This window comes from Nylanderia fulva, unplaced genomic scaffold, assembly GCF_048542155.1.
Source record: "Nylanderia fulva isolate GAGA-0341 unplaced genomic scaffold, ASM4854215v1 Scaffold129, whole genome shotgun sequence".
Taxonomy (NCBI): Eukaryota; Metazoa; Arthropoda; class Insecta; order Hymenoptera; family Formicidae; genus Nylanderia; species Nylanderia fulva.
The window spans coordinates 301,762-321,283 of NW_028189507.1; the positions used below are offsets into that span (position 1 = coordinate 301,762).

Genomic DNA, 19,522 nt, shown 5'->3' on the forward strand with positions numbered 1-19,522 from the left:
TATATTGGCGCATATTTTAATCCATCTTAGTTAATGAGTTACCTAGAATCGAAATGATTTCGATTAAATACGAATAGCAATTTATTCGATTGAAATAATTATTTATTTTTCTTGTGAATCGGCCTTACATGTCGGTGAATCATTAAAAAAAAAAAAATTAATGTAGCACGTGCTGTTAAATACAAGATGACGAGATTTCTTTTTTATCTCGCATCATCTAAGTGATACAAGGAAATACAGAAAGTGTAGCAATTATCAACGCAAAAAAAACTATAATAAATATAAAAAAATCCAATCATTTAACATTAAAATTTATCAAAAAAATTAATTAAATTATTTCTTTATGTTAAATTTTAGAAATGTAAACGTTTCTGTCATCTATATTTTTTTTAAACTATGATAAATATTTGCGAATAAAATACAATAAAAATTATATGAATTAATATTTTTGCGTGACCCACTTTTTCAATAAATGTTTTGTGTACTTAAAAGTAACCCCATTGCGTTTGTTACAGTTCAAAATAAAATCCGATTTATTATCGTACAACTTCTTCTATTTATTGAATAAAAGAATCTATAATTCGAACAATTTCCATATTTATAACGTTTTTTTTTTTTTTCGCGCATCTTGTTACCTACATGTTGTTATATAGATATATCCACAAGCTGCAGTGATGCAATACACTGCATGTGTTTAATAATACATATCTGTATTTATTCATGCATAATGCTATACAGCGTATTACAACAGATTGCATGCATTTCATCCGATTGACAGCACTGCAATGTCGTTTCACATGATTCATTCGCTTGTCACCCCGATGCGATACTACTATGTATTATCACCTCCCACCCAGTGTAACCTCGTATAAAATGTGTGAAGCAAAATATCACGACAGATTATTTTTGGTAAAACTGAATTTATATAAAGAAGTTTCCTACAAAAAAAAATTTAAAAATATTAAACTAAATATTTAATGTATGATAAAATATAAAAATATATATAATAAAAATAATTATTGTATATATATTAAGTAAAAAATTCATTATTATTATAATTTATTTATATCATATAAAACATATAACCTAATGTTTAATTAATTTAAAACATATATATTTTTTGAAATAAATGTTAGAATAGAAGTTATAATATATATCAATGGAATATTATTTATTTAAAGCACTTTTGTGGAAAAATATGAAAAATACATTTCCATTAGTCACTTACCATGTCATTATTTAATTTTAAATAAATTTTTTAATTAAATATTTTTTTAAAGAGGAAGGAATAAAAAGTAATCAAGTTGTTTCAGATTATTTAATATTTAAAAAAATTGTTATAAATATTATTTAAAAAATTAATTTAAAAAAATATCTTTTTTTTAAGTAGGCATTTTTTAAATATTGAAAAAATATATTTTTTGTAGTAAATATTAGAATAGTAATTTAAGTATTTAAAAAAAAAGTATTAAAAAAATACTATATACTTCAAAAATATTTAATTATTTTTCAAATTAAGTTTCTTTAATAATTAAAAATCTGAAAAATTCAGTGAATTTCCTAACATCCTCTCACATAAATTATGCTTTGTTTCATATTTTTTTCTTACTTAAACGTAAAAAAAGGCGTAAAATGAGGTATGCTGACATTGAGAGACCTCTATTCAAAATCACGATTTCCCTGACAAGAAGAACACTTCCGAGGACTCGTTTGCATCTCATTGCATCGAGACAAAGTGCGCATCTCGCGGCGCTCACGTATCGTTATTTTATCGATGTCTCTGTCTCTCTCTGCCTCTATCTCTATTTCGCTCTCGCGCTCTAGTGTCTAATTCGAATGTCGCATTAGAAGACGCAGATAACAGACACGGGCAGCTGAAAAAGAGGGAGAAATAACAGGCAAAGTCAAACAGAGCGATGAGAGTGTCTCGTCAGTTGTGCAAAACCAGCGCGACGCATCGCAAGTGCATAAAAGTACATGAAACAAGAAAATAATTTGACGACACCGCGTGTATTTTTTTCGAATTATTTCGCCTACGTCATCGATCGTCATTCATATTGTGTCATTAAGGTAAAATGCTACCCTCAACCAATAATAAGATGTGCAAAACAAAAATTAATTTAATCATTTAAAGAAATTGCAAGAGATAATTAAATGCCAATTAAAAACCCAGAAGCGTTGAAGGATGTATGATAAATGACTGTCATCATGATAAGTGATGATTTTTGCTATAAAAAATGCTCTAGATAAATATTCGATTGTAAACTTCTACGTTTACTCTAAAAATATATTTTTTTAATCCTAAAAAATAAATAAAAAGCATGTTTAAATAAATAAGAGTAAAAATAAATAAATAAATAAATAAGAGTAATATAATAAATAAATAATAAATAAGAGTAAGTATAAAAATAGATAAAAAATATGTATGTGTTTTACTTATTGCAATGTTTAAAAACATTATTTTCAAAATTGAATTTAAAAGTCAGAAGAGTTGAAACGTGATATAAATGATTGATGATAAATGATGACTAGTAAAAAGTACAAATTTTTGCATTTTGTTACAAAAAAATACTTTAGGTAAATAATATTTGATTAATATGTAAACTATACGTTTCCTAAAAAAATTATTTTTTAATTCTAAAAAAATAAATAAAAACACATGTTTAAATAATTAAAAGATAAAAATAAATAAGAAACCTATGTGCATTATTTGCAATGTTTAAAAAGTATTTTCAAAATTTAATTTTTAAATATTTAAATTTTCAGAATTAAATTTAATAAGTTCTCAATTGATAAATTATACAAAAAGGCGAATGTATAAAAAAAATACAAAGTATTTTCGAAATTCGAAGAGCGATGTCAAGGCTCGCCAAAACCAGATGACCTCATCAGCTGATTTTGGTGGCCCAGATTTTGTACGCAACTGTCTGCGTGCGATCGATAGGTAGAAAATTTGTATAACAAATTATAAATTGCATAGTATTTTTCGAGAACAAAAACATTTTTTCTACAAATGTAAAAAGAAATAAAATAAAAGATACAGATATCTTGAAAAGTATGTTTAAATTGTAATTTGGTTTATTTATAAATGATATGCAAGTTGTAAGAATTTTCAATATTGTTGTTTAAAGAAGATAACTTAAAGCCTAAGGTTTCACAACGTCTTCGTGATGAGACGAAATACTTAATAACGTGTTATTCGAGATAAAAACTGACTTCAATGACAGTTGCATAACACGCGAAAATGTTCCGACGTTCTGTTCCTTTCAGTATCGCTGCATTATATCACAATAAAAAAAAGTGCGCTTATAGTAAGTCAACATTGTCATTTATTATTTGTTTGCATTTTTACGCGATATAAAATGTCAATGATATAATTTGAGTATCGGGCCAGATAATTGAAAAAAGACGGCACTGTTATCGAATGATAAGAATTGATAGCATCCAGGGCTGGATAAGTTAATGATTAATAAGTAACTTATAATCTTACAATTTTTAAAACTAAGATAAGTTAAAGTTAATTGCTTATAAAATTAATTTAGTTAAGTTAATAGTTGCATAAACAAAAAATTAACTCAATTAAAGTTAAGATTAAATTAACTGAAATTAAATCAAAAATTAATTTTTAAAAACTTTTATTTATATTAAATTAGAATTTTGTTTGTTAATTCTTTTAAAATTTATAATAACAAATAACAAAGAAATTTTGATTTTTATATAGAAATATATTTTTTGGTAATTATAACTGATGACAAATAAACGTAAGAATTAATAATTCTTTAATTTAAAAATAATACGTTTATAACTTTTATAAAAAAGTTAATAAGTTTAAGGTAAAAAATAACTAGTTAAAGTTAAAAACTAATACATTTTAAATTAATTAATTGTAAGCTAAGTTAAAAGTTATTAAATCTCTTTTTAACTTTTAACTAATTAATTAGTTATTACCCAATCTTGACAGCATACAATCATGTGAATAGATCCCCAACAATTAAATACTTCGAAAAAAAAAGGCTTTTTGGATAAAATGTTTTAAATAAAAGTTATAGAGCTTTAAATGTCGCATTAAATAGTAATGTTAGTGCGACGATATATAACATTGTTAAGGTCATGTAAAATTTATTTAAAAATTTTTTAATAAAAACCTTTATTTTTGAGTGCATATTCTTCTAGCTTATATCGAGAGCTTTTCAAAATGCTATAATAAAGTATTTTTTCATTCAGTGTTTTTCGAATTATAATGCTTGAAGTTTATATTAGTATTTTTTTACATAAAATATAAAATATCTTGTATAATATTTAGTTTTCGATACTCTTATTTTAATACTTTTATACATAAAATAATTAGACAAATCAATTAGTGTAAAAAAACGCGTAGTTATTTTTAAGAAAATGTATATAATTTGCAATATATTTTTTCTCTCATTATTCTGTGTATAAACAATAGGTTATTAATATATAAGGTTATAAATATAATTAAAATATTAAGATAAGATTACAAAAAATTGAATGTTTTACAAAATATTTTGTATTTTATGTCAAAATACTATATCTTTTAAACCTCATAATTCGAAAAATACTTATTGTTGACGGAAAAAAACTTTATTATAATGTTTTAAAAAGTTCTTAAGATAAGCTACATAAATATGTAATCAAAAATAAGGACTTTAAAATTTCAAAGTGAATTTTACGTGGCCTTTACACAATGCTATTTATAGTCACACTAATAGCTCTATAACTTTAATTTAAACATTTTCCTCAGAAAGCCTTTGTTTTCGAGATATTTAACTGTTGCAAGATTTTTGGGACACCCTGTATATATACTGGTCAATAAAATTATTACATAAATAATTTCACGTCAAAATTTCGCACGACTTCAAATAGATATTTTGGGAAAACTTAATTGACGATGACATTAAATATCATACAAATAAGTTCAATTATATTTATATGTATAATTTAGAATTCTTTATAATTGCTTTAAAAAATTATTACTTCGCAAGATATGAATTATTATTTCTTGTAAGTAGCAAGCAAGTAAAACGATTAATTGAATTCGACTCCTAGTTTTAAGTACATATTGTACTTCATCCCATTCTTAAGGCTTCTCGCCTCTGACGTCATAATCTAACATGGCCGCGGCAAGGACCTAGGAGCCTTAATAACCTTAATATTGATCTACTCCGTCATTATGTAAATAGTTTTGTTTAATTATTAGTAATCATATATGGAAAATTCTTTATAAAGCTCACACGAATATTATATAATTTTAAAAATCCGAAATCTATTAAATTTAAACATATAAATTAACACGATTTGGTATTTATTTTTATATAAAATTATGATATAAGCTCTACAAATCCATGAGGAAAAATTAGCATATTATCAATGGTGCAGAGAGGTATTAAGACATTCCGAACGCTAAACACGTCTCCAAGTTCTCAACTCTACGTCAAACTTGCCATGTGTTGGTGTGTATGTGTGTATGTGTGTGCGCACGCGTGGTCGTGTTTTGCATGCGCAAGTCTTCCCCCAGATACGATTAGAATTAATTCGCGACATCTGTTTATTGTTACGGTTGCCATTGTGTCATTTCGCGATCGCAGTCATTTATGCACGTGCGACGACGATAATGATGCAACAAGGAAATCGATTAAAGAAGAATTAATAAAACCAATCAAAATCCTTGATTATGTAATCAAGAGGAAAGTGTTTGCGGGAAATACCGATCGCGAAGTTTTCGTTTTCCTTTCAACGACGATAATAATAATTGTAGAGATAGCCCGATCAGATAGTACTAATTATATGTTATAAACGAAAAAGCGTGATAATTTCTATCGCTTACTGCGTAATAAATTTTGTTTAATTATATCCGGAAAAATATATACATAGACGATATATCAGCTGTATTCGTCAAAAATTACAGTTAGGGAAAATACATGCTATCTTATTATATAATTAAAATTCCGAAAAATTCTAAATAATGAATCATATCCAAAGAAGATTAGATCCGCGAAGTTAAATTATCTAGCTAAGAATTAAAATCTAATTATAATAAGATAGTATAGTACGAGACCGAGTCTACAGAACGATTAGAAAAATATTTGATAATAAATATCGAAAGGAGATTACGCAAAGTAAAATTATCAGCTGTATATGTTAAAAATTGTTGTTGCAGAAAATACTACACTATTCTCTCATAATTAGAATTATAGAATTATAATTTAAGAAGATTTATATGCGATTAGAAAAAGAAATTTAATTAATTTTTAATATTATTAAATATTTTTAAATTATCAATATTAAATTTAATTAAATTATTAATAAAATGTGTAAATTATTTATATTAATAAAATACATAAATTATTAAGGTTCCCAACGCCTCGTCAATCATGTTGAACGTCAGAGGCGAAAGATATGTCCATGAACAATTCCATATAGCTTTAACACACTTTTAAAATACATCGAAAACTATTCTTTTCCCTTTATAATCAATCAACAGCTGTAAAATGTTTGAAACATCTGAAGTGCTGTTTCATCGAAATATTCTTTTATTTCGAAATAGCATCTAAGAATTTTCGACGTGTGCTTTCTTGCCTCTGATGTCACAATTTAAGATGGCCTCCGCGAGAACCCATAGAAGCCCATAGAAGACCCATAGAAACCCATAGAAGAATTAATATTTAATATTTAATTATATTTATATTAATTAATTTAATATTAATTAATTTAATAATATTTATTTAATATTAATATTAATTAATTTAATATTAATTATATAATATTTATATTAATTTTATATCAAGGTTGATAAGAGAGAATTAAATCGACCAACTGGCTAAGGTGTTGAATTTAATTTATTAGCAACGTTTCGACCGCTATATCGGGTCCTCTTCAGACTATTAAATGATGATAAAGATCTTAGATTCGATCATGCCAACCAGTGAAAGGAACGAACTAGAGTAATAATTCAGTCATAACTTTACACTGTGCACGAACGCCGGTTAAACATACACTCAATAATTTTACATTAATTATATAATATTTCTATTAATTTTATATTAAATAATTTAATAATATTTATATTAATAAACTTGGCAAAATTGATTTCGACGTAACTAGCAATTTTATTCAATACCGTCGTTGACGAAACATCATAGCGATGAGACGTGTTTCCTCTTTTAACTATTAATTTTAAATAAGATCGGTTTTATATTGCGTTAATCTCATTTTAATTGATGGAATTCTCACTTGATAAGGACCACAACCAAATGGTCGAAACGTCGTGAAAGTATTGAATAAAATTGCTAGTTACGTCAAAATCACTTTTGCCAAGTTTATTTTCACCACTAGCGTCCAATATTAATTTTGATTGATTTATATTAATATTAAAATAATTAATAAAAAATTATACCCAAAGGAGATTACACACAGTAAAATTATCGAGCCAAGGATCAATATTAAATTGATTAAGGAATCCATAGATAGAAGAAAGTAGCGAAAGCAAAAGATCAGGGGTATCCTGTGTAAAGTAACAGTTAATGCACCGAAACGAGGTGTAAAAGTTAAGTAACATTACGTATCTAACATCAATGTGGTTTTTGTGAGATGAGAACCTGGAAGAACGCGTAATCCAATGCAAAACAGCTTCCGTGTTAAGATTCATGTAGGTTACGTGATTACTGGCCAATTATTATGTTACATATATCACGATAATATGCAGAAGAAGCGCAAACAATTTACGATATTTATCGGTATGTGAAAAATTGCCTCAAGCGGTTTTCCCCTTTTTTGTGTTTGTTGTCTCTTGATGTAATTTCTCTTGTCGGCTGCAATTATCTTCCAGTAACTTGATAATCATTAAGAGGGAATTACCGATAGTGTATCGATATAGTGATCTTCCGGAGATTAGTTATTTATTTACTTTGTCATGAATAACAAGACGAGGAAAAATATCTGGAAATGCGTCAAACTGATATAGATTAATTATCAACTGGAAATGCATATGATGCATATTAAATGTCTTTTATTAAATTCTCAATATATACATATAGAGATACGAGTTTGTCAAAGACATTCAATATTCATAATATGCATTTCCACTTGATCATCCGTCAGTTCAACGCATTTCCAGATATATTTATTTATTTATTTTAAGTATTTCATATAAAAAAATATGCTCAAAAAGCTAAGTGATAATTTTAACATCAAATAACAAAATTTTTAAATTTATACATTTTAACGAGACATATCGATCATTTACAAGTTATATCAATTTTTATTAATTAATTAATCTCTCATAGAATTTTTTCCCCCTTTTATTAGCAAAAAATAATTTATATCGCGAAAATTTTGGAGAAAAAAGAAAGTAATGATAAAAAATCTGTATTTTATACTGAAGAAATGGCTATCTAAGCATCCCTGTTCGCAAATAATTTTCGAAAATAAACGCGCACTTATTATTAAAAATAATAAAATATCACATATATGTTACGGAAAGTCATTCACAAGCAATTATACAAGGTTATACTAAGGTTAATCGAATACATCTCGCTAACAACGGATTACACAATCTTGAGAGAATGACTATTAACTTTTAACTATTATACTATATACAGGATGTTTTCTAAATAAGTCAGAAAAACTTTAGGAAATAATTTTTTTTTAATTAAGAGAGATTTAATTAGGTTTTTATTTTTTTCTCAAATTTGGATAAGTTAAATAATGAAAATTGATGAATTTTTCACTAATTTCCACAAAAAGTATATTTATTAATATTTTTTAATCTTCCCGTATCATTATAAGAGGATGAAACTAACAACCCCTATTCAATTTTTTATTAGAACTTTTGATCAGATCGGAATGTGATCATCTACAAATATGCGTTACTTTTCTGCGATGACTATTATATTTTAAATACGTATAATAATCTTATATGTGTGTTTTAAGCTTTACTAAACTACATATATATTACTTGATTATGTGCTATATTATTTTGTATGTAATAACTTACAACTGTTTTAAATTGAAAATAAAAATATATTTAATATATTAAATTAATAATTTGTAATAAGTTAACTTCTTTTAACACAATAATTAATATTATTTATACTAAGAATAAAAATTATATGGGATTCAGATTTTTTAATTAAAAAATTCATAAAATTTTAGACAGTCGTAACTTTCCGAAAAGTTGTTAGCCCTAAGTTTTAAATAAATTAACTATTAAAAAGTAACTATTAAATTACCACAAAAATGTAACTAATTGTAAGTTAAGTTACAGTTATAAGTGCAGAAAAAGGAACAAAGTTATAGTTACCAAAAAAATATAACTGTAATTGTAACTTTGTTACAAGTAACGAGTTACTTCTCAATCTTGAAAAAAATAGATGTTATAGAAAAAAAGAACATTAACTGTATAATAAATGACAGTCTTACAGACTTGACGAATCCGAATGACCGTGACATTAATAAAGTCGCAATTGCTCGTTTAATTGTTGCGTAATTAAAAATTCGCGTTTATTCAGAAAGAATTTAGTGTCACGGACACACATCAATTTTGTACTTCTGCAACATTTATCTCACAACAGTCGAAGTTTATCGCACTATAAATAAAATCATGCACTTTATTTATTGCCCGCGATACCGGACTTAATTAATGCATCGCGCATTTTTATCGATACGGTGCACAATTGCATCCACGTATAAGTGCATTGCAAATAATGACTTCTAGAACCACTACGTCATTCATTCTATAAAATCGGGTCGTTATCAAGTCGTTCCGTTTTTTCTCTTTTTTTTATATATATATTCTCATACACAGTTTTTTATGCGCACATTATACTTACACTTTGCAATTTATTTTATACGTAATCTTCCGAGAGACGATAAGGAAAATGCTTATCTACAAGATGCATTTGCATGAAGAATCATAGTCGCGCGAACGACAGTTTTTGATAAACAATTCTCTCTCTTCGTGGTATACATATAAAATAACGCGACACTTCGTCACGATGACAGTTCAGACTTGGATACACGAGTGATACGTTGCCCAATGAAAAATACATACATGTCTATATCGATAATAAGTCAATTGTGCAGTGTAATGATAAAGTGAGATTTTTTTTTTTTTTTTTTACAAACCGATTCGTGTCACGAACGTATCTATACGATATTCGAAGTTTTCATTCTGGGTGTAAGTAAATTGGTAAAATTTATTTTAAAAAATTAAAATGTTATTAAATGCATGTTCGAAAATTGAAAGAACTTTATAGAGAAATATGTATTGGTTTTTTTTAAATTTATAAATAAAAAGTCTTTTTTGTATGTTTCATATATCATATATCTGTTGTATATTTTCATATATCAAAATTCGTGAAAATCGAAAATGCATAAAATTACGACCATTTGTTTGCGTTGAATTCAAATTTTAATAGAATTTTTCGATACTAAATAAAGCATAAAATTCAAAATTTACGAAAAACATTGATTTACAACTATTATTAAATTGTTGTTTAGATTAAAGTTAACGAGAGTTTATCTTGATACAAATTCACAACATAACACAATAATAATTTCACTTATTCAAAACAAATTGTAGAATATATGATCTCCGCCGCGATCCAATGACAATTTTACTAATTATTTATAACAACTTTTTGTTAAATATACGTTTGAATTTTGGAAATGTCATTTTCTAATACATATGTTTAAATAAATTAAAATATTGAATATTTAAAATTTTAGTTTTAGGACGTACGTTATTTATTAATATTTTTTGTTGTTTTTGTTCGACGAGTTCTATCAATTCTGAAATTCAATTCATCTTATACCTATCACGCTGAAAATTCTTAGATGCCATTTTTAAATAAAAAATATTTCAATGAAACACTATTTCAGATGATTTAAGTACACTTGTAAAATACGTCAAAAACTATTCTTTTCGTCGATTAATTACAAAGGGGTCTTAAGGATTAAAGATTTTTAAAAATAAAATTTGTAAATAATAGCATTATGTAGATAACTTTAAACAACTTTCAGTTTAAGAGAAATTTATTTTACAGCTTAACTGGAGGTCCTAGAGATACTGACAACCAAATAACGTCCATTTTGTGCCAAAGAAAACTCGAAATTCCAATTTCCACGTACAATGTATGTCGATTATTTTATAATATGTGTATATAGGATGACCCAAAATTAGCGGATCACTTATTAATGGTAGATTTTTAGAATCATTTAAAACTGATTTTTCCTCGAGCTGCCAATAACACTGTTTAAAAAATGACTTTATTTTCGAACACCGGAACGAGACTAGTCATTTTTTATAGTTCTTTGGACACTGATTGAACACAAATTTGTCTTCAAAATTGCTCCATCACGTCACATATTTAAGTTGACAAGTTACAAACAGTTTTATATTATGTTTATTTATTTTTAAAGATCTTTTAGGTCATTGAATACGAAATCAATGTTAAAATTGTCAAGTTCAAAATGATACTCAATATGGGGTATGTAAAAATAAAAAATAATATTTTTTTTTTAATCCACCATATTGAGTTCACCATTTTGACAATTTTGATATTGGATTCGTATTCAGTGACTTAAAAGACCTTTGAATAAGTAAACATAATTTAAAACTTTTTGTAACTCGTCAACCTAAGTAAGTCAGTTATTTAGGCAGTTAATTTCTGCAATATCCCCTATTCAACTATGGATATCTTATGAACCAAAACTGATATCGAAAATTCCTATTGAGGATTAAAAGTTCAAACAATATACTTTATTTTGGTGGCAAGAAAACTTTTTTAGCATGTCGCTTTAATTATTGTAGCTATAATATGACAAAGTTCGTGAAAATAGCTCTTTTTTGTAACTTTAATTGCATGTCTCTTAAAATTGTCACGTGATGAATTCGTGTTTAGCGTTCAAAAACCTATAAGAAACGACTAGTTTCGTGCCGGTGTTTTTTTTGTTGAACAATGTAATTTTCGAGTTAAGTAAAGTAAATTATGTTAGGTAGGTAAACAATCAAAATAAAGGGATTTTCACAAACTAAGCTTTGCGGAAATAAGATATAAACAAAACTACATTCTTCAATTAATTTCCAAGTAGAACTTTCACTTTAATAGAATTTTAATTTAAAACTTAGTCATAAAGATACATTTTGGCAAAAATTAGGAACAAGCAAAAAATGATGGGTTTCTCAACATTTTCGCTAAGGAAAAATCGTCTCCCAGGAATCTTCCATTAACAAATGATCCATTAATTCTGAGACATCCTGTTTAATAATCTCGATCTTCAATTTTTCTGAGGCAATCGCTAATATAACACCTCTTCTTCCTAGGAAGACGCAATCAACGACCAGCATGCTTCCAGTTAAAAATCTGGACGCACTGTTGATGCAAACGTATGGTCCGGATTTTCAAATACACGACGCGGAGTGGAAGCAACTGACGGATCCGGGGGAAAACTTCGGCAGCCAAATACTAGCCGTCACTGTAAACGCCGAGCAGAGCGGCAAGAAGAGAACCCTAAACATGGTCGTCAAGCTACCACCCAGATCCCAATACCTGCTGGATCTGTTTGACAGTCCGATAACTTTCAAAAAGGAGTTGGACTTCTACAGCACGGTGGCGCCGGAATTTACGAGATTACAGAACGAGAGCGGAATCCCCCAGGAGACCCTGAGCGTCATCACCCCGCAATTCCTGGGCGGCAGACTAGGTCTGCGGGATCCGCGGTGCTTCGACGAGCAGGCCGCGATTATCCTGGAGAACCTAAAGGAGAACCATTACACGACCCAGGATCGCATCCGCGGCCTGGACAAGATGCACATGGACTTCGCGATCGATCACCTGGCTAAGTTGCACGCCACCACGATCGGCCTAAAGCTGAAGAAACCTGGACTCTTCGAGAAGGCGATCCTGCCCGTCCTCGAGTACTCCGTAAATGAGGACGCGAAGGACTGCGTCGTGGACATGGTGCAGAAGGCCCACAACGATTACAAAAGCATGAAAAAAGCGGAGCCTTATCTGGACAGGATCCAGAAGACGCTCGAGTACGCGACGCGAGTCACTTTAACGCCCAGAGAGCCCTGGACGACGTTGGTGCACAACGATTTCTGGGTGAACAACATGCTGTTCAAGTACGACGAGTCGACGGGCCGGCCGATCGACATGAAGATCGTGGACTTTCAATTGACGGTCTACGACTACGGGGTGCACGATCTCATATTCTTCCTAATGTCAAGCGCCCGGGAGGAGGTGCTCGACGAACATCTCGACAACATGATCGACCTGTACTACGACTCCTTCGTCGAGTGCTTGGAATCGCTGGGCGTCAGCGCGAACCTATTCCCCAAGAGTCAGTTTCTGCAGCAGCTGAATCAGTGTGCGCCCATCAGGTTCAAGCAGTGTATCATGATGGTGCAGGTGATTCAGGCTGCACGCGGCTCCGTCACCGAATCCACCGACACGGCGGACAAGGACGTCTTCAAGGGCGGCATCGACGACGAGAATTACAAGCGAAAAATGCTACACGTCTTGTCTGTGTTCGATCGGAAGGGATGGCTCGTGAAATGATGAAGAGTGGAAGGATATACTTGTGCAAAAGATCAAATAAGATCAGTCCTTTTAGCGAAGAGAGAACGTTCTGTGTTAGCCGAAATCATTGTCGCCAAATAATGTTATAATGACAATAAGTAGTAAAGAAAATTGACAAGTATCTTATGCGAACGTATTTGTAAAGTTGTATATAAATGTAGACGATGAGAAAATTCTATTTTTAAGACGATATTAGGACCAAAACTAGTGAGAGAATTAAGTCAGTAATTGCTAAGATGATGTAAAAATTATTAGAGCAATTTATTTGTCACGAGGCTAAAAATACGATCAATATTCGCCGCATTTTGCCTCTCGTTCAGACATAAAGTAGAAAATTTGTTCACGTTAACGTGTAAATATTGTAAATTATAAGGTAGTATTTTATATGACTATTAAATGAGACTATATATATATATATAGTATAATAAAGCAGCAAATATTTACATACATGTGTTTACTCATATTATTCAAACTACTATTGTTATAAATTACTATATAAATTACCCGAAATTAGAAATTACTCACCTCCAGAAGATCGGCTACGGTGTCGGGTAGGTTGAATTCTCTGACAACGCGCAATCGCACTTGCCGATTTATTTCGTGTCGCGAGGAAAGTGGTAAGCTTATAGCTCGTTGACAGCTCGGCGATTGCTTCAATTTCTGCTCTCGCTTTAGCATAGCAGCCATCGTTGCAGAATCTGGCACTATAACGCAATCAATCACAAGTTTTTCCATCAATTATTAATTAAATTCATCTATCTACTCAATTGATTTTATAAGAATTTTTATTTAAAATTACACATAAAATAAGAAAATTGATAGATACAGCTTTTTAAAATAATTTATATGCGCTTTCCAATGTTTTCTATTCATTATTAAAAATCGTTAAAATGTTTTTACTTTCTTATCATAAAGTTAAGCGTCGAGATTGGATAAAATAATAGCCATGCAAATTTTCATAATCAATTTCGAAGTACCCCGCACTAATCTTATATAATTTGGGTTAAATCAGCTGTCTTTCATATATTGTAACTTATGACCTACTGAACACAAAAATCAATAATCTCAAAACCTAAATAATGGATAATTATTGAGTTACAGTCCATCAAACAGCTCGCAATGCCCGAGTTTTTCATGTTTGACCAATTTACAATCAGTAATTATCTAGCTTTGAAGCTATTATATCTTTTGTTCAGTAGATCATAAGCTATAATATATGGAAAACCCAACTGATTTAACCGAAATTAATTATTTTATATAAAATTAGTGCAGGGCATCAATTAAATTCATCTACTAAAATTATTTATAAAATTTCCAGAGAATTATCTGATTTTACAAGCATTTTCATTTTAAATTCCAATCAGTAACTGTCCAACTTTCAAGCTATTACATTTTTTGTTCAGTAAATCATAAGCAATATATGAAAAACCAACTGATTTAACTGAAATTAACCATTTTACATAAGATTAGTGCAGAGGGATATTTTTTTCAGAAAGTAATAAGATAATAGACACCTGGAAACGCCGCAGCAAGGACGTCAACACCAGCGGTACCCATGGCTCTTGGTTTCTCCTCAACCATGTACAACGCATCCGGTATATCCGCGACGTATCGCGGCCTCCGTAATCTCACTAGATCAGCTTCCTGGACCATCTGTTCTTCCACCAAGGACTGCAATAGTCAATAAATACAATTCATCAGCGTATACCACATCGACAAATACACATTCCTAGAAATTTAAACATTATCAATACTACCTTAATCTCTTCGTAATATGGCATGAATAGCCTCGGCCTCACGAAAAATCCATTCTTTTTTCCGCCCCTTATCCAAGCGTTCACCCGCAAGTTATCCCTTTCGTCTCCTATCATATGACTCGGCGGGGTTGAAACCAGTCCCCTCCTAATAGCCTAAAAAAATGTAGTGTATTAATAAAATAATTTTTTTTTCGATGGTTTAAAATATTTTGCAAGAAATAACACGCGTAATTACCTGTGCTAATGCTTCGCTATTTGGCGGCAATATGTGATCTATTCTGACAAGCGGTAAAAGTTCGCTGAGTATCTCCCGTAATTCGATGTCGCTGAGATCTCGTTTCTTAATACCCTTCCTGGTGACGGAGTGCACGGTATGGCTGAGCAAATTAGGCTCCCGATCCTCCATTCGACGTACCAATTCGTGTTCGCCCCACTTGAGGACTGCCTGCAGTACTTCAAGTTCGCTCGCTTGTAAAAAATGACTCTGTAATACGTTCGCTAAGTGGGCATGATCAAGCTGATGGAGAATCGAGGACGAAGCAATCGGCTGAAATTCCTCCCTCAAGTAATGTAATGCTTGTCTGTGCACCCATGCTGATCCGTGAGGTTGACTGCCCCACCTGCACATATTATGACATAATTCTTTGTAACTACTGATACTCCTAGAAGAGAATCCATCAGTACCCAGATAGCAAGTATATGTCATTTTGACATTTAATGATATCATAAATGTCATTTTGCCATTTAATGACGTCATAAACTTCAAAATGACGTCAAATGATGTCATTTGCTGCTTAATAGTTGCGTGCAAGAACTTACTTGAGAACAGCCGGAAGCGATTCCAGGGTGAGATACTCCAAAATAAGATCCTCGCAACCTTGCGACAGTATATCAAGCTCGAGAAATCGTCCGATCTGATACAATTCCATCGCTTCTTCCAGAGGACTCGGTCGCATTCGGCCCGTATGTGTCAGAGCTTGAACCTGCAAGTTTACACATGAACATTAGTGATGTACAGAATACTTTGACGTCTTGATAACCGAAATCTTCACCTCTCCCAGACTACCAGCGCTGTTTCCGCAGCCGCTTCCCCGCAATATTAGCGACAAGTCGACGGTGTCGAGATACACGGCGTGCAACAGAACCCTGGCGTACCGTTTAGGTATCACACTCTCGTCCAACACTATTCTAGTAGGTATATGAAGCGCCCTTTCCGTGTGATCCTCGCCCGATCTGGTCCGTCTCTGTATTAAATTTCGAAAGAAGGGAGATCTCGCGGAGAGTATCGCTTTGTGACATGGCAGCTCTAATTTCGGACGAAATCCGTACTCCGAACTCCCGCTGTCCGGTCGTTGATAATCGTTGTCCGAAGTGAAGACGAGGGCGGCGTCCGCGTAATCACCGGTGTCCAGCAGATATCTGAGATCGTGCTCCAACGGATTCGGTGTTCCGAACTCCTCGCCGAGTCGCCGCAGCAGATTCGCCTCCAACGTCGCATCGTGCGGACAGATATCGCCGGTATAAAGGTACCGTAACAACGCCGAGAACATCTGCACCTCGAGATGCGGAGTCCTCAGCTCCAAACATATTCTTGCCCCGTATCCTGCAATTTTCAATATTATTTTTTATATAGCAGGGAAGAATTTATTTAAAACTTGAGGAACTTTAAATTTTACAATTAAAGGACCCTTCATAATTCTTATGAAAATTGGATTTTGGTGAAATTGACTGCTTTTTTTATATGTTGTAACTTTTGATCTGCTGAACAAAAGATGTAAGAGCCTCACAATTAAATAATAGACAATTACTGAGCTATAGCAAGTCAAACAACTTGCAGAATCTGAGTTTTTCGTGTTTGACTGATTGTATTGTAAATCAGTAATCGTCTTATTTAGTTTTGAGCCTATTACATTTTTTGTTTAGCAAATCAAAAACTACAACATACGAAAAAACTAACAGATTTTAAAATTAGATTTTATATACAGGGTGTCACATAGGAAATTGTTAATCTATTGTCATTTTTTTAACGCATGTAGTTATTGAGAAAACAAAAATTATGTTGAAAAAAAGAAAATCTGCAGTTTTTAATGGATATAAATAAAATATTTGTATACTAGTTTATTTTATTGATAAAAAGTAATGAAAAAAGTGCTAATAATCCATTAAAAACTGTATATTTTCCTCTTTTCAACATAATTTTTGTTTTCTCAATAATTGGATGCATTAGAAAATAACAGTTAATTAGTTTCAGCATTTTCCTATGGGACATCCTGTAAGATTAGGGCGTAATTTTTTAATTATGTGAAATCCTACATGAAATTGAATCCTGATAAAATCAGTTGGTTTTCTCATATATTGTAGCGTATGACCTACTGAACAAAAAATGTAACAGGCACAAAGCTAAATAATAGACAGTTATTGATTTACAATCAGTCAAACATAAAGAACTCAGGCCTTGCGAGCTGTTTGACTGGCTGTAACTCAATAATTGTCCATTATTTAGCTCTAAGTTCCTTGAGTCTTGAATCCCTTGTTCAGCAAGTCATAAGCTACAACATATCAGAAAAAAATCAACTGATTTAACTAAAATTGATTTCACATAAGACAAAAAACGATAGATATACTATTAAATTGTAAATTAAATTAATAAATGTATATATACCGGGGCAACCAGCCAGAAGATCCCTAAAATACGGGCATCTGGCAGAAAGCACGGCTCTGTGAACGGGAAAGCACGCTCCCCTATATACAAGATCCACATCGGAACAATGTTTGTAATCATATAACATTGACAGGTCTTGTTTGAAAGTGGCGGCTGGCGGTCTGGCCAATTCAGCTTGAACATGAAGATCTTTCAACGCGGCCAACGCCTCGTACTCTTCGAGCAGAGCCGTTGCTTCCAAGTGACTCCACGTGGACACCAGATCTCTAATAATTCTACCATGATCGCACGCTTTTGAGGAGCGGCGTCTCCTGATAAATTTCTTGCGCAGTGTTGCAAATCCTGTCATCTTCTTCTTTTTCTCTCTGTACATGAATAAACAACTATAGGAAGTTTGATGTGCAATCACATTTGTCACTTTCAGCTTTAAATCATTCTCTTACATTGAAATATAATATTCTAAAGCACGTATTTAAATATATAAACTTTACATTTTTTATTTCAAATCTATTTATATATAGGGCAATCATTGATTAAAATAATGTAGCATATATTATAAAATGTAAGCAGAATAAAATATTTCTGTTATTTGTAAAGAGTTAAAGAGCAATAGCAGTGAATTATATAAAACATTGATAATGTACCTAACTGCAATGCCATGTTGCTCCGGACTACTCGATGCTGAAAGTCTGGCTGCTTGGACTGGATCTCCACCTACGTTGGTGATGCTTGATGATGCAGAAGCACCCATTCTATGTGTCATGTGAGAGGCATCTCCACGCTGTCTTCTCATATACCAGGAATCCCTTTTATCCGTACTATCTATACTTCTTATGCGTCTGCGTTGCAACACACACGGTGTCAGGATGCGAAGTACATTCATTGCTCACCCAGACAACAGTCTAAAATAAGTCAATGGCAATCTATTGGCAATAATTCCATGTTAACATATAATTGAACAAATATTAAATTTCAATATAATTTTAAATATATATTATAAATATTTATTTTAAATATATCGTAAATATATATTTTAAATATATTATAAATATATATTTTAAATATATTATAAATATATATATTATATAAATGTATATACATATATCAAAGTAAATCAAAATTCTTCAGTAGCAAACTAATGTCATTAAATATCAAAATGTCATTTTACAATACTAAATACAAAAACAAGTAATCTATATACATGGACATAGGAAGTATTCCTACATCCATGTCTATATATAATATACCAAATTAAAGTATAAATAATAATCATAATTATAATTTTATCATTAATTATGACAAATGATATATATAAAAGTTTTATTATTATTAAATTTTTATTTTTATTTTTCAAAAATATTCGAGTAAACACAAATTTATTTCGAGCAAAAATCTTGGTTGAATCAGAGCATATTTTTAAAAAAACAGGAAAAAATGTAAATAAAAAAAATGCACTAAAACAAACTTGAACGCGTAATTAAAATAATTAGCGCGACATGTTT

At 30.6% G+C, this 19,522-nt stretch overlaps 2 protein-coding genes across 6 annotated transcripts in view; one reads left to right on the forward strand and one right to left on the reverse strand.

Annotated features, from left to right (window-relative positions):
• LOC114940148 (BTB/POZ domain-containing protein 7) overlaps positions 1 to 19,522 on the reverse strand; it is a 30,263-nt gene that overhangs the window by 9,985 nt on the left and 756 nt on the right. For 3 of the 4 annotated variants that reach the window (XM_085479711.1, XM_085479713.1, XM_085479712.1), the window contains exons 2-9: positions 18,665 to 18,922; positions 18,021 to 18,403; positions 16,411 to 16,961; positions 16,178 to 16,341; positions 15,594 to 15,978; positions 15,359 to 15,511; positions 15,116 to 15,272; positions 14,127 to 14,305 (exon numbers count right to left, since the gene is read on the reverse strand). In XM_085479711.1, the coding sequence (XP_085335837.1) occupies positions 14,127 to 14,305; positions 15,116 to 15,272; positions 15,359 to 15,511; positions 15,594 to 15,978; positions 16,178 to 16,341; positions 16,411 to 16,961; positions 18,021 to 18,403; positions 18,665 to 18,903 (2,211 nt within the window). In that variant the 5' untranslated portion in view covers positions 18,904 to 18,922. The remainder of the gene's footprint in view (positions 1 to 14,126; positions 14,306 to 15,115; positions 15,273 to 15,358; positions 15,512 to 15,593; positions 15,979 to 16,177; positions 16,342 to 16,410; positions 16,962 to 18,020; positions 18,404 to 18,664; positions 18,923 to 19,522) is intronic. The other variant, XM_029314671.2, reaches the window with a different exon arrangement.
• On the forward strand, positions 1,922 to 14,048 carry LOC114940149 (uncharacterized). 2 transcript variants are annotated; one of them, XM_029314672.2, is made up of 3 exons: positions 1,922 to 2,070; positions 11,064 to 11,151; positions 12,344 to 14,048. In XM_029314672.2, coding segments are annotated over exons 2-3 (1,239 nt in total). In that variant the 5' UTR covers positions 1,922 to 2,070; positions 11,064 to 11,149; the 3' UTR covers positions 13,581 to 14,048. The 2 variants fall into 2 exon arrangements, with proteins under 2 accessions (XP_029170505.2, XP_029170506.2); XM_029314673.2 differs by lacking the exon at positions 1,922 to 2,070 and adding an exon at positions 9,242 to 10,195.